This window comes from Bos javanicus, chromosome 22, assembly GCF_032452875.1.
Source record: "Bos javanicus breed banteng chromosome 22, ARS-OSU_banteng_1.0, whole genome shotgun sequence".
Classification (NCBI taxonomy): Eukaryota; Metazoa; Chordata; class Mammalia; order Artiodactyla; family Bovidae; genus Bos; species Bos javanicus.
Window position 1 is genome coordinate 30,042,662 of NC_083889.1, and position 15,500 is coordinate 30,058,161.

The following is a 15,500-nucleotide window of genomic DNA, read 5'->3' on the forward strand; positions in this document are numbered from 1 at the left end:
GGATTCTGAGTGGGTGCAGGCAGGAGTATGATACCAAAAGGGAGGGGTTGGGGAGAGGCTGACCAAGATGAGTCACACCAGGTTACTACAAGCTTGAAATGTCAGACTGAGGAGATTGAGATTTAATAGGTGACATGGAGCTGTTAAAGTCTTTAGCCATCTTTTTTTAGGAACCCAAGGAAATCAAGCTGTTCAGAAATACCCAGTGAATTTGATAAACAGCAAATGGTTCAGAAGAGCACCATGTCTCCTATACCTGCTGGACTGCTTCAGTTAACTGGAATAGGCGCTTACTCCGATTGGCCTAGACATGAGGAGCTTAACTGATTACAGTAAAATTGAGATTCCGGAATAAGGTTGATGACTTAAGACAGAGCCAGGTTGGAAACCCATGCCAGTCTGTGGGATCCAGGTCATTCTCCATCTCGTGGTTTCTCTCTCTCCTCTGTAGGACTCTTGGGTGGCTCCCCTAGCCCGGCCCAAGCCCTGTCCTCTCTGCAGTATTTGTTACAGGAGTCAATCTCTCTCAACAGAAATGCCACCCTCCTGGAATCCAGCCTCTCAGCCCGGGTAGCCTCATGTGCCTGTCTTTGAACCAGTCTCTGAGATCAGAGAGCCACATGGTCTGCTGAGCCAACCCTGAGTGTTGTTTCCACACCTGGTATTAGAAGTGCAGTAGGCCTGCCTGCACCTGGAGGACTGAGAGTGGGGAGGAGTGCTTCCTTAGAAAGCAAAAGTCCAGGGTGTTGTGACCAGGACGAAGAGGAACACTGGCTTAGCAGACGGAAACAACACGTGTCCATGACAGAAGCTCCAAGGGACCCAGCAGAAGAAGGACCTTTGGGAACACATGGTGAGAGTGTCAGTTCTCTGAGGCACATGAATCAGACACATCCTCCAGGATCCCTGATGGGTTGCTCGCTTGACTCCTGTTGCTGGGCCCCCTGTGGAATTATCGATTGCTAAGAGGAGTCTTTAGAGACTCTCGAGTGGGATGGGGAAGTGGAAAGCCAATTACAGAAAGTAGGAGTTCTGGTTTTTCTCAGGGTTTAGGAGCTGCGAGCCAGAGGAAGCAGTTGATATAATCACTTCTGTAGTGTTAGGCCTGCAGTTGCCAAATCAGGGTGAAATTTGCATGCCAGTTTTCTATGCAGAATGTTGTTCTCATGCTAATAGAGTTGCTGCAAACACATCTGCCCACCTTATGAATAAATCCTGTATTTCAACCAGTCTCCTGCTGTTTGAGTCTCAGGAACACCCAGGTCTCCTTCTAATGTGGGTACTGATGGGATAAAGGTGAGGGTTTTTTGCTTGACCCAAGATACATTTGAGAGCTAGGACTTTAAGGGTAAGGATGAAGTTGTTCTTTGTCACAGACGGATCCTAGTGAGCAGTTCTTCCTGAACACAGTCTGGAAGTCATCCACACAGGCTGTGGGACCACCAACAGCTCTTCAGAGATTCTGGCCTAAGGTGGTCTAAAGTGAATCTCTCTATAGATCCATTCCTAGCCTGGCCCTGGCTGCTTATAGAGGCGTTTGGGGAATTTTTTTTTTTTTTAAAGCAGCATTGGAGGTAAGGAAGGAAGGATTGGGAGTTTAGGATTACCAGATGCAATGCCAACTATTATATATAGGATGGATAAATAATAAGGTTCTATATAGCATAGAGAAATATAGTCAATATCCTGTGATAAACCTTAATGGAAAAGAATATGAACAAGAATATATATATAAACATATATATGTACATATATAACTGAGTCCCTTTCCTGTACAGCAGAAATTAAATAACATTGTAAATCGTTATGCTTCAGTAAAATTAAAAAAAAAAAAAACAATACGAAAGCCTAGGCTACCATTAAATCTAGTACTTCGGTTAGATAGTCCGTCTGTCTTGGGCCTCAGTTTTCTGATCTATAAAATTGATAGGCCTTGGCTACATAATTGCTGTTGGTATAGGCTGTGTGTAAGTGCTCTTGAGACTAGAATTTCTGAAATACAGCTAACCCATCTGGAGGAGCCCACAAAGTAATAGTGCTCAGTAACTGAGCATCAGGTATGTGGATCTTCCTCAATTTCTGGTGGGATTGTGTCCCAGTAAACCCACCACGAATTGAAAATACTGTAAGTTGAAAATGGATTTAATACACATGACTTACCCAACATCACAGCTTAGTCTCAGTTCAGTTCAGTCGCTCAGTCATGTCCGACTCTTTGCGACCCCATGAATCGCAGCACGCCAGGCCTCCCTGTCCATCACCAACTCCCGGAGTTCACCCAGACTCATGTCCGTGGAGTCAGTGATGCCATCCAGCCATCTCATCCTCTGTCATCCCCTTCTCGTCCTGCCCCCAATCCCTCCCAGCATCAGAGTCTTTTCCAATGAGTCAACTCTTCGCGTGAGGTGGCCAAAGTACTGGAGTTTCAGCTTTAGCATCATTCCTTCCAAAGAACACCCAGGGCTGATCTCCTTTAGAATGGACTGGTTGGATCTCCTTAGTCTACCATAAAAGTGCACAGAACACTTAAGTTAGTCTACTGTTGGGCAAAATCGTCTAACACAGAGCCTATTTTATACTTGTGTTGAATCTCACATAATTTATTGGATACAGTATCAGAAATGAAAAACAGAATGGTCGTATAGGTACAGATGAATGGTATCGATTGCTTACCCTCATGATCACGTGGCTCACCAGGAGCTGTGCCCCCTGCCTGTGCCCAGTATCACAAAAGATTATTGCTAGCCCCAAAAAAGGTCAACATTCAGAATTCTGTTTCTACTGAATCGAATACCACTTTTGCACCATTAGTTCAGTTCAGTCGCTCATTTGTGTCCTACTTTTTGTGACCCCATTGATTGCAGCGTGCCAGGCTTCCCTGTCCTGCACCATAGTAAAGTCAAAAATCGTTAAGTGGAACCATCATTAAGTTGGGACAGTCTGTAATTCAAATTCAGACCTGAAATCAGACATTCTCGCCTGAGAGTGATTTTGCTACCAGGAGACACTTGACAACTCTGGAGGCTTCCTCGGTTACCATGGATGCAGTGCTCTGGGACTCTAGGGTGGAGAGGCCAGGGATGCTCCCTGCAGCAGGTAGTATTAATACATCCCCTACACTGAGCATGAGCCACTGTGCTTTTCTTGTATTGTCGAGGTTGAGAAACTTTGCCTTTGGGAGTTCAATTTGTCTTCCACAGTCAAAAGCCCCACCTGTGTACCATGATATCATCAGTCTAATCCTCTAGGTTCACACCTGCTTGGTTCAACTGAGAAGCTGCTAGAAGCTGTTTTTTGTGATACTCATAAACTAGCTACATATTTTCTGGTTTTTCATTTTGACTTTCTCTTAATATATGAACCACTTTCCATACTGTGACACATGGTTACCAAAGCTTTTTTCCCCTTCTTCCCTCTTGTGTTTCTTCACACCACACCAGTTTGAAGTGGGGGCGAGAGGGACATCTGTTTGGGCCTGAGCCTCTGGAGGAGGCCCTAAAAATGTCTTGAGAAGAACTGAGTTGGAGACCAAAGAGGCGGCTATGTGTGGAGGCCCTGGGCAGCCCTCTCAGCTCCAGAAAGATGATGCTAAAAGAAGCGCTAAGTGCTCCCATCTTGTGTTTATACTATTCCTATTTCACAAAGTGGAAAAAAAAAAAGTTAAATTAAGAGGTGCTCACCAGCCTTTAGGAGTTGGAGATTTTTTGTACTTTTTCAGAGCCAATCGGCCAACCAGAGGACTTAGGCATTTATGAGATGAACACAATGTACATGAGATATGATGGTGTTTGAGGTACCAAACTATTTATTTGATGGAAGGTTTTCCCATTTTCCCTAGTTGATGAACTGTTCATGCATGACTTATCTTGAGTTTGGTTTGACAAAGTGAGTGTTGCTAGAAAAGGAGGGAAGAAGAAAACTAATTGATAACACAATGGGCTCAATCTGCAAATGACCCACTTCCTAGCCTGCAATTCTGGGAGGGTTGCAACTCTAAAAAGAGGTGGTGATATCATGACTTTGGTTTAAATGCACTTTGGAAAGATTACATAAAGAGACTTTCTCTAATGGATAAATAGGAGCAACTTAGAATTTTAGTCTCATGACTATTCAAGGAAAAGGATTTTCTAACAAGAAGTATGTATGCTAAATCAAGGTCTCTATGGAGAGCTTGTTATATAAAATAACTGTAAAATTTTGAAGAACTCTAGAAGGAATATAGTTGTTATAGACCATTTTGAAATCAAGACACACTACTGAAAATTAGTTTCATCATTTTTAGGGTAACATATAATCTCCACATGGAAAGGTACATTTATAGTATAACTTGACTTTGCTGTCATGGAGGAGGGAAGGAAGCAGTTTGGCCAGAAACGTCAAATTTCCTAGATGCTGAGGTTGTTCTAGATGAGTGAGTGGTGATTCCAACTTGTTCATTTCCTTGAAGCAACTAACCCATCAAGATGTCTCCTGTCCTCTCTGACAAAACACAGAGGCATCGAGCCAGGTGAGGCCATCTCAGGAGGCACTGGCTTTTTTTTTTTTCCCCCCTTGTTTTAAAAAAATTTATTGAAGCTTAGTTGACATTGTTGTGCTAATTTCTTCTGTATAGAAAAGGAACTCTTATACATCTATATTCTTTTACATTTTCTTTTCCGTTATGGTTTGTCATAGGATATTGAATATAGTTCCCTGTGCTATGCAACAGGACCTTGTTTATCCATCCTATGTATAGTAGTCTGCCTCTGCTAATCCCGATCTCCTGTTCCTTCACTCACTCCTTCACTCCTCCTCCCCCTTGGCAACCACAGTTCTGTTCTCTGTATCTGTGAGTCTCTTTTTGTTTCATAAACGTTGATTTGTATTGTATTTTAGACTCCACATATAAATGATACCATATAGGATTTGTCTTTCTCTGACTTACTTCACTTAGTGTGATAATCTATAGTTCCATCCATAATGCTACAAAAATGGCATGATTTTATTCTTTTTAATGGCTGAGTAATATTCCGTTGTTCCATTGCATTCCAACACACACACACACACACTATGGAATCTCTCTCTCGCCCTATATATATATAGGCATCTATATATATGTGTGTGTGTGTGTGTATATATATATATATATTACATCTTTTTTATCCATTTCTTTGTCAGTAGATGTTTAGGTTGTTTCCATGTCTTGCTATCTTGGCTACTGTAAATAGTTCTGTTATAAACATAGGGATGTATGTATCTTTTTGAATTATAGTTTTTACCTGGGTAGGTATGCCCAGCAGTGGGATTGCTGAATCATATGGCAACTCTATTTTTAGTTTTTTGAGAAACTTCCATGCCATTTTCTGTAGTGGCTGCACCAATTTACATTCCTATCAACAGTGTAAACAGATTTCCTTTTTCTCATGCTCTCTCCAGCATTTGTTATTTGTGGACTTTTTACTGATGGCCATTCTTACGTGTGTGAAGTGGTGCTCGTTATTGTTTTGATTTGCGTTTTTCTAATAATTAGTGATGTTGAGCATCTTTTCATGTGCCTGTTGGCCATGTGCCTAATGGCCATCTGTATGTTTTCTTTGGAGAAATGTCTATTTAGGTCTTCTGCCCATTTTGTTTTTTGATTGGCTTGTTTTATTTTTGTTGTTGTTATTGAATTGTCTGAGCTATTTGTATATTTTGGAGATTAAGCCCTTGTTCATTTATTTGTTTGCAAATATTTTCTCCCATTCCATAGCACTGACTCTTTATCAATGCATTTCTTTCTGTGAGTGCTCTTAACCAACATTTTCTGATAAAACTCCAGTTTTGAAGGTATCTTGTCCAACAGCCATGCAGTTTCCAAGTCAGATGTTTTATAAGTGACATCTGTCTTGATCAGATTGCATAAGCAAATGACTTGTTCCAGATTGCTAACAATATTTGCTTAAGTATTTGAGAGGGAATTTCTCCTTTGAAACATCAGAGTCCCAAAATTATGTTCCTTATCAAAAAAAAGTCTTTTTTTTGAAAAAACTTTTGTACTGGGGTATAGCCAATTATGATGAACCTAGACAGTGTGTTGAAAAGCAGAGACAAAGGTCTAATAGTCTACTACTCTGCCGACAAAGGTCAGATAGTCAAGGCTATGATCTTCCCAGTGGTCGTGTATGGTCATGAGAGCTGGGCTGTAAAGAAGACAGAATGCCAAAGAATTGATGCCTTCAAACTGCTGGAGAAGACTCTTGAGAGTTCCCTGGACAGAAAGGAGATCAAACCAGTCAATCTTAAAGGAGATCAACCCTGAATATTCACTCTTAGGACTGATACTGAAGCTGAAGCTCCAGGATTTTGGTCATCTGATGTAAACAGATAACTCATTGGAAAAGTTCCTGATGCTGGGAAAGATTGAGGGCAGAAGAAGAGGGTGTCAGAGGATGAGATGGCTGGATGGCATCACCAATGCAATGAACGTGAACTTGGGGAAAATTCTGAGAGATGGTGAGGGACAGGGAGGCTTGTGTGCTGCAGTCCATGGGGTTGCAACGAGTCGGACATGACTGGGTGACTGAACAACAGTAATAGTCAGTCATAGTTTCAGATATGCAATTGACACCATCCTTATGGCAGAAAGTGAAGAGGAACTAAAGAGCTTCTTGATGAAGGTGAAAGAGGAGAATGAAAAAGCTGGCTTAAAACTCAACATTCAAAAAAAACTAAGATTGTGGCATCCGGTCCCATCACTTCATGGCAAATAGATGGGGAAACAATGGAAACAGTGACAGACTTTATTTTCTTGGGCTCCAAAATCACTACAGATGGTGACTGCAGCCATGAAATTAAAAGACACGTGCTCCTTGGAAGAAAAGCTATGGCAAACCTAGACAGCATATTAAAAAGCAGAGACATTACTTTTCTGGCAACGTTTCGTCTAGTCAAAGCTATGGTTTTTCCAGTAGTCATGTACAGATGTGAAAGCTGAACAATAAAAAAGGCTGAGCTCTGAGGAATTGATGCCTTTGAACTGTTGTGTTGGAAAAGACTCTTGAGAATCCCTTGGATTGCAAGGAGATCAAACCAGTCTATGCTAAAGGAAATCAACCTTGAATATTCATCGGAAAGACTGATGCTGAAGCTGAAGCGGCAATACTTTGGCCACCTGATGCAAAGAACCAACTCATTGGAAAAGACCCTGATGCTGAGAAAGACTGAAGGCAGGATGAGAAGGGGATGACAAAAAACCATATGGTTGGATGACACCACCGACTCAATGGACATGAGTTTGAGCAAATGCTAGGAGATAGTGGAAGACAGGGAAGCCTGGTGTGTTGCAGTCCATGGGGTCGCAAAGAGTCAGAAACGACTGAGCAACTGAACAACAACATAAACAGTTAAAAATGTTGTGCTAGTTCCAGCGAAGGGACTCAGTGATACATATACATGTGTCCTATCAAAGAAAGTCTTAAAGCAAAGATAGGGAAGTTGTCACCAATAAGCCAGACTTTGCCAGAGATGTCTGTAATCAGCTTGCCTCATGTTCAGCTTAAAAAAATTGTGTCAGTATTTAAAACCTAGGATATTGCATGCAACAAGTTGGAAGTTTCTGACTCTTTTGATAAAGTAAAAGGCCTGATGTTTAAGCCCTCCATCCCATGATGGGAAGGAGGTGGGCAGCAGCTCCCTTGAAGTGGTCATGATCTGTCCAACATGCCATAGTCCCCACCCTTCTCTGTTGTTTTCCGAACGCAGTGCTTGGTGTCCTTGATTGTCTTTCGACTGACCCACTTTTCTCATTGCTCTTATCTGCCTGGTTTATCTGTACACTTGCATTTCAACCACCACCACAAGAGAAAAGATAAAGGTGTTGATTGATGGTGAGAGGGTGTTTTCATAACAGTTTTGGAAAGTAAAGGCAGAATGATAAATTCTGTCTATAATTTATGTTTGACTTTTTTAAAGTACAATGACTTGTCCATTATTGGACAGTAAAAGATCATTTGTGTCTAGCACAGCTTCCATTAGAAAATGCATATCACTTAGCCGTTTGATGCCAAGATGATGTGAGCAGAGCTGGCTCTAGACCGAACTGTAGAGTGTGCCCAAGTGGCTTCGTATTACCTCTAGCCAACCTCTTCCTCATGTCCCCTCCTTCCTACTTTAATAACTCTGTGTCCTTACTACTTAATCCACCCACCTTGGATGTAGCTGTTTTTAATGATCTTTCTCTAAATTTAAACGATGCCATTAGAGAAGGATTTTTCACTGAAAGATATCTGATACCATTCCTCCTAAGAGAGAGAAAGCTTAAATCATTTCCTGTTGCTTCTATCCAAGGATATTAGTATTTCTGTTCAAAGGAGAAACTTGAAACTTATTGGGTGTACAGTTGTAGAATTTGGGGATTGGACAGAGGTTAAGGATCCTTTGGCCAAGGTGTTAGAGCCCTTCAAATACATGAAATCAAGCACTTATTCCTGAAGTTGACCTTAAGTGTTACTTGAGTCAAAACCTGGATTCATATTTGACTAGTGTAGATTAATTACCGTGCATCTGAACGTGGGTCTTTGTCTAGCTTTACCTTGACCAGTGTGCATGTGCTCAGTCACTCAGTAGTGTCTGACTTTTTGTGACCCTGTGGGCTGTAGCCTACCAAACTTCTCTATCCATGGAACGTTCCAGGCAAGAATACTGGAGGGGATTGCCATTTTCTACTCCAAGGGATCTTCCCAACCCAGGAATCAAACTTGGATCCCTTGTGTTTCCTGCAGGTGGATTCTTTAGGATTTAGGATTCTTTACCACTAGCACCACCTGGGAAGCTCTCCCTTGATCAGTAGTGATAGTAAAAGCTTTGGTTTTCTTCTGTAGTGTAGGAGGGTTGAGTTAGATACAGCATTACAAATTCAGGGTACTGGTGTCACTCACCTCGGATCACTTGCTCAGTACCAAGCTTCCTCTCAGATTCCGCCAGCTTTTCATCAGAGACCTCCAGACAATCAATACCAGTTCATCAGAATTGGCTATTGTGGTGGAGCCAGTATTGCACTCCCAGGAGATAAATACAGAGGTCCCTGTCTGCTCTCTCATTCCATGAGTTCAAGGACCATATGTGGGTCAATGTTGAATATTCAGTAGGCAAAAAAAAAAAAAAAAATTCATTGAACATGTGGCTCCTTTTACAGTCTAGAGAAGTTAAAGCAGTGCTTTCCCCTGAACACTGAAGAGGGATCTCTTATCTCACACAGGTTCTCACTAGATGAAGTGGTCAGGTCATTTAGATGAGGTTGTGCTCTCAGGGTGCACCTTTAAGACAGGCTGTTTCTGAAATCACAACCTAACAATCTTGAAAACTGGGCAAAAACAGCCCCAAAGAGCTGTTTCTACTTCAGGTTCTTTTTAAGACTAACGTGAATTGTTTGGGACAGAGATTGTCACAAGAGAAACCAGAGAGGCCAAATCTTCAGCTGCTGCTAAGTTGCTTACCTTTGAGTTTCAGAGTGAATGAACTGAGGGGACATGGAGCTGGGGGTTGGATCTGTGACAAAGCACATGTCCATGAGGAACAACTGAGCTGAAATCTGATGCCCAGAGCCTCCATTCTTGTGTTACTCATCCAGATGTTTCTTCTCGAGATCAGGGACGGGCTCTCACAGACAGCCTTTTCAGCTCTCAGAAGCACTACTGGGTTTTCCTGAGAGCATTTTAAGTTAGACATTCCCAGCTCTGTTTGGATTTCTCCTATAATGCATTTGTAATAATTGTTGGACCCTGTCTTTTATTTGCTTAAAATGCTGCAGAAGCTTTTGTCTCACTCACAGTGAAGCCAAAGGCTTTTCCAGTGGCCCACAATGTGCTATGTGATCTGGCTGTCACCTCTGTCTTACCTTGGCTGCCCTCTTTCTCTTTTAATATATATATTTTGAGTTTTTAATTTTATGTTTTTACTTTTTAAAATATTTTTTGAAATAGAATTTTTATTTTTAATATTTATTGAAGTATAGTTGACTTATAATGTATTAATGTCCGCTGGATACTAAAATGATTATAGATATCTATATACACATTTTAAAATATTCTTTTCCATTATGGTTTATCATAGGATATTGAGTATAGTTCCCTGTGTTATACAGTAGGGCCTTGTTGTTCATCCATTCTCTATATAATAGCATACATCTATTAACCCCAGCTCACACTTACTTTTTAAATTTTTAAATTAATTTATTGTTTTATTACTATTACACCTATAAGTATACAGTATACTTTTAATTGAAGTATACTTGCTATACAATATTATATGTTACAGGTGTACAATATAGTGATTCACAGTTTTTGAAGGTTATTATGAAATATTGACCATATTCCCCATGTTGTACCATACATCTTTTTGGCTTACTTTTTACTGATTGTTTTGTACCTCTGATTCTCTTACCCCTATATTGCCCCTCCTCCCTCCCTCTCCCAACTGGTAACCATGAGTTTGTTCTCTAGATCTGTGAGTCTGCTGCTTTTTTGTTAGATTCACTAGTTTATTGTATTTTTCTTGTTCCTTCTGCTGCAGCCATATGCACCTGTTGGCTGTGCCTCTAACATAGTAGACCTTCCCCAGGACCTTTGTACTTGCTGATCTCTCTGCCTAGAACATTCTTTCCCAGGTATTTTCGTGGATCATTTCCTTGACTAGTTCAGTGAGGCTTTCTTTGTCCATACCAGTCAAATATATTATGTTCCCCTCCCAGTGTATTTTTTCCCCATCATTACTTTGTATTATAATATAGATTTTGCCTTTGTCTTCTTCATTCTCTGGCTCGCCTACCTCAGTATAAGGTTCATTAGTGCAGGGATATTTTTGGATGTCTCACTGCTCCATTTCTGGCAGCTGGAACAGTGACTGGCACTTAATAGGAGGCCAATAAATACTTTAAGAATGAATGAATGTTTTCACATCCTTTCAGTACCTTTCTCACTTATTTTTATTAACTTTTTAAAGTTGTAAGCAACAGAAAGTCAAAGCTATGATTTTTCTAGTAGTCATGTATGGATGTGAGGGTTGGACTCTAAAGAAAGCTGAGCGCCAAAGAATGGATGCTTTTGAACTGTGGTGTTGGAGAAGACTCTTCAGAGTCCTTCGGACTGCAAGGAGATCCGACCAGTCCTTCCTAAAGGAAACCAGTCCTGAATTTTCATTGGAAGGACTGATGCTGAAGCTGAAACTCCAATAGTTTGGCCATCTGATGCAAAGAACTGACTCATTTGAAAAGACCCTGATGCTGGGAAAGATTGAAGGTGGGAGGAGAAGGGGATAACAGAAATAAGATGGTTGGGTGGCATCACTGACTCAATGGACATGAATTTGAGTAAGCTCTGGGAGTTGGTGATGGACAGGGAGGCCTAGCATGCTGCAGTCCTTGGGGTCGCAAAGAGTCGGACATGACTGAGCAACTGAACAGAACAGAAGCAACAGAAACCTAATTCATACCAGTTTTAAACAAAAATAGGAATTCATGGGCTTCTATAAGTAAAGCATGATAAAGACCTTGATTTTTCTACTACTGTGGATGGGCTTTCTGCATGGAGTATGGATGATACTTGCCAGCAGCTCTAAGCTTCCACCTCTAGTTTTTGTATCCAGTGGAATGAAGAGCCCATCTTCTAGCCATTAAAGGGTGGTGTGGGGACTTGTATAGATTGACTCAGCCAGACCACATGCATCCTTGGACCAGTCCCTTTGGCCAGTGAAGCCTGAAGAATGATGATGAGCCCAGCCTGGGCCATGGGCTTCCCCTTACAGCCTGGAATTTAGGGCTGTTTACAAAAGTGTAGAAGAAAGTTGTGGCATAAATGTACTTACTTGGGAATTGTGAACTAGGCACCCATGGATGTCAGCCATAGTCACTCTTCATAACTTGCTCTAATTTGTCTACCTACCTCCTGTAACAACCCAACATAGCCTTCCAGAAATGGGCTTAAGGGTTCATTCTTTGTATACATGGTTTCCAAAGTGTGGTATACACACCCCACAGTATATACAGTATAAACCACTGAGGTGTAGAGAGAAAATATTAGAACTTATCTTATTCATATTTAATCCCTGTAAAATATTCATTTTATGTATGGTTTTTATAATGCTCAAATCAGCAGTTAGTAGTAGTACTACTTAATATTTAGTAGTACTTAGTAGGACATTGGTAAAGTAGTTCAAGTTCATATATATATATATATATATATATATATTTACATATGTAATTTATAAATAAGTAAAACCCCATACATTTGGCACACTCATACTCAATAGGATACAATATGATACATTAAAAAAAAATAAAGTCTGAGATCACAGTATTTTTTCTTAAAGGATACAGTTTACTACTTTAAAAGCTTCACCTTAAAAGAAATTAGGCAATTTTATCTCCAAATACTTTTTAAATGTTGCCAATTTTCTGCAGTAATGTGTTGTCCAAACACCTGACAACAGAGTGAAGATCATAGGTTGATTGTTTCCTTTCAGTTCTCAGGGACAGTACTTTTATGATTTTTCTCCAAGTTTGAATGACAACCTCAGAGGCAAAGTCTTTTCCAGATTAACACTATGTCTCTGATATACTTGAAATCCAGAAATATCTTTGAAGAAGGCAACTATAATCATGCAGTGAAAGAAAAGTTGGGTAAGGAGAAAACTGATTAAGAAAAAAAGAAGGACAACTAATGAAGGCCCAAAGCAGAAAGCAAGAAATTATTCCAGAAGGATGGAAAATGTAGTTAGAGAACAAACCCATATTCAAGTCAGGAATATCTTCTGAATTATTGAAATCTGAATGACTCTCATATTCTATTAAAGAGGGAAAATGGTATTGGAATAAATATTAAAAGGAGTCAAAATCTAGGAGGCATTACTCGTCTGAATATTATTAGCTTCCTTCAGTGTACGTATCTGTCCATCCTTTTCCACAAACTCTTATGTTAACCCCTCACTCTACCAGTGCTTTCTACAGAGGAAATACCAGGATTCTGGTTAAAAATATATGTGTGTATATCACACTCATAGCTGAAGCTGTTTCTATAGCACAGCAGGATCATAGAGTGAAAAGTGAAAAGTTAAGCTAATAATTTACTAAGATGACATTATTTGTGTTTAGTCATTAAGTTGTGTCCGATTCAGCGACCCCATGTACTATAGCCTGCCAGACTCCCCTGTCCATGGGATTCTCCAGGCAAGAATACTAGAGTGGGTTGCTATTTCCTTCTTCAGGTGATCTTCCTGACCTAGTAGTCAAACCCTCGTCTCTGCATTGGCAGGCGGATTCCTTACCATTGAGCCACCAGAGAAGCCCAAGTTGATATTAGTTGTTCTAATTTCATTTTAACCAGTGTGATTTCAGCCTATCATGGTGCCAGGCCTATATTTGGGATTGAAAATAGGTGAGACCTAGTGTCTGTCTTGAGACAGCTGACCACTTTGGGCTGGAACATAATAGCTTCATGAGATGCTGAGTTCCGCCGCCCCCCCCTCCCCCCGCCCCCTGACAAAATAGAAAAAGAGCCAGGGGTCGATTGTGAGGGGCTGGGGGCAATGAAAAAAATCTGCCTGGGAGCATCAGAGAAGATGACATGTGAATAAGGCCTTAGAGGATATAAAGGATGGTTTCAAATGAAAAAGCTAAGAGGAGGGAGAAACGGCATGAGTAAAGGCAGGAAAGTAAGGAAGACCACGTCTCAGTGGAGGAGATATGAGGAGACCAATGTAGGAGAAAAATGGAGGCAGAGTTTGGCCTTTCTCTTGGAGATGGTGGCACATCATTAGAGGATATTTTAATTTTTTAAAGTAAAAGATTGGCATGTACTGGTCTAGTGACAGTTCAGAGGACAAATTGAAGCTGGGAGCAGGGTAACCATTTAGGAAGCTACAAAAATAATCCAGATCACAACTCTTAAAGAGTAGAACTGGGGAAGTCATAGTGGGTTTAGCAAGAAGAGAACTAATGTAAAGGAAATTTCTGATTTTAAAATCAACAGAACTTGATACCTTTATGCTAAGATGGTAGAAAAGAACAGGGATTTAGAGTTGACTATCAGTGTGCAATACAGAAATCATTGCAGTGGGAGGGAGGGAAGAATGGGCTGTCATTTGGTTTTGTTTTATTTTGATGGTAGGGGTAGCTGTTGTTAAGATGATGATGGGTTTGATTTATTGTTTATTAGCTGGGCTTCCCTGGTGGCTCAGCAGTAAAGAATCTGCCTGCAATGCAGGAGTCACAGGAGACATTGGCTCGAACCCTGGGTCAGGAAGATCTCCTGGAGGAGGAAATGGCAACCCACTCCAGTATTCTTGCCTGGAGAATCCCAATGGACAGAGGAGCCTGGGGGGCAACAGTCCATGGGGTTGCAAAGAGTTGAACATGACTGAAGCAACTTAGCATGACATCATTTCAATAGTCATAAACCATAAGTTTGACTTTTGGGGAGTTATATCATTCCGTGAGTTTCAATACATTTATTTATACATTCATGTAACCACCACCACTATCAGGATACGGACTAGCTCCATCACTCTCAAACAATCTCTTGTATTGTCTCTGTAGTCCAGTCTCCTCCCTGCTCTCACCAACTCATAACCCTTGGCAACTAGTGATCTGTTCACCATTCCTGTATTTTTGTCTTTTCCAAAATGTCAGGTAAAATAATCATATATTATGTAACTTTTGAGGTTGACTTCTTGCACTCAGCATTCATCCCAAACGTGCATCAGTGGTTTGTTGGTTTTTATTAATGAGCAGTATTCTACGGGATGGATGTACCACAGGTAGTCTGGCCATTCACTTTTGAAGGACATTTTGATTGCTTTCAGTTTGGGGGAATTGTGACTAGAGCTGTTATACATATTTATTTTTCCTCTTAGCAGAGATGTAGTTTTTCTCATTATTTTAAAAAGGAGGGGTAAAATATGCATAGAATAAAATGTCACCATTTTCAATAAAAACATTTCACTAAGTGTACAGTTGAAGGGCATTAAATTAAAAGCATCTTTGTGTAGGTCTTTATGTGAACATATGTTTTCATTTATCTAGGGTGAGGAAGCAGGAGTGAGATCACACAGCCATTTGAGTAAGTATATCTTTAACTTGATAAGAAACTGCTAAACTCTTTTCCACAGTGGTAGTACCATTCTGCATTCCTACCATCAGTGGGTGAGAGTTTTAGTTGCTTCATATTCTTGCCAGGAGTTGGTACTGGGGATTTTTTCCCCAGCCTAATAGGGTGCAGTGATAGCTCATTGTGGTTTTAATTTTGCATTTCTTTAATTGCTAATGATCTTGAGAACCTTTTCATGTTGTTACTTTTGTCAAATGTTTGTGAAGTGTCTCTTCAAATCTTTTGCGTAGTTTAAGATTGGATTTTAAAGTTTAAAATTTGTGCTTCTTATGTTGATTTTTTTCACAGGTGTTTATATATTTTGTATATAAGTCATTCAGTGGATATATGATTTTCAAATATTTTCTCCCAGCTAGTAGCTTGACTTTTCATGTGTTTTGC

The 15,500-nt window shown here is 40.4% G+C and overlaps 1 protein-coding gene across 1 annotated transcript in view; it reads left to right on the forward strand.

The window, feature by feature from the left end:
• EIF4E3 (eukaryotic translation initiation factor 4E family member 3) overlaps positions 1 to 15,071 on the forward strand; it is a 115,011-nt gene extending 99,940 nt beyond the window's left edge. The window contains exon 7 of the mRNA XM_061397392.1: positions 15,035 to 15,071. Coding sequence (XP_061253376.1) covers positions 15,035 to 15,039 — 5 coding nt within the window. The 3' untranslated portion in view covers positions 15,040 to 15,071. The remainder of the gene's footprint in view (positions 1 to 15,034) is intronic.
• The last annotated feature ends 429 nt before the right edge of the window (positions 15,072 to 15,500 follow it).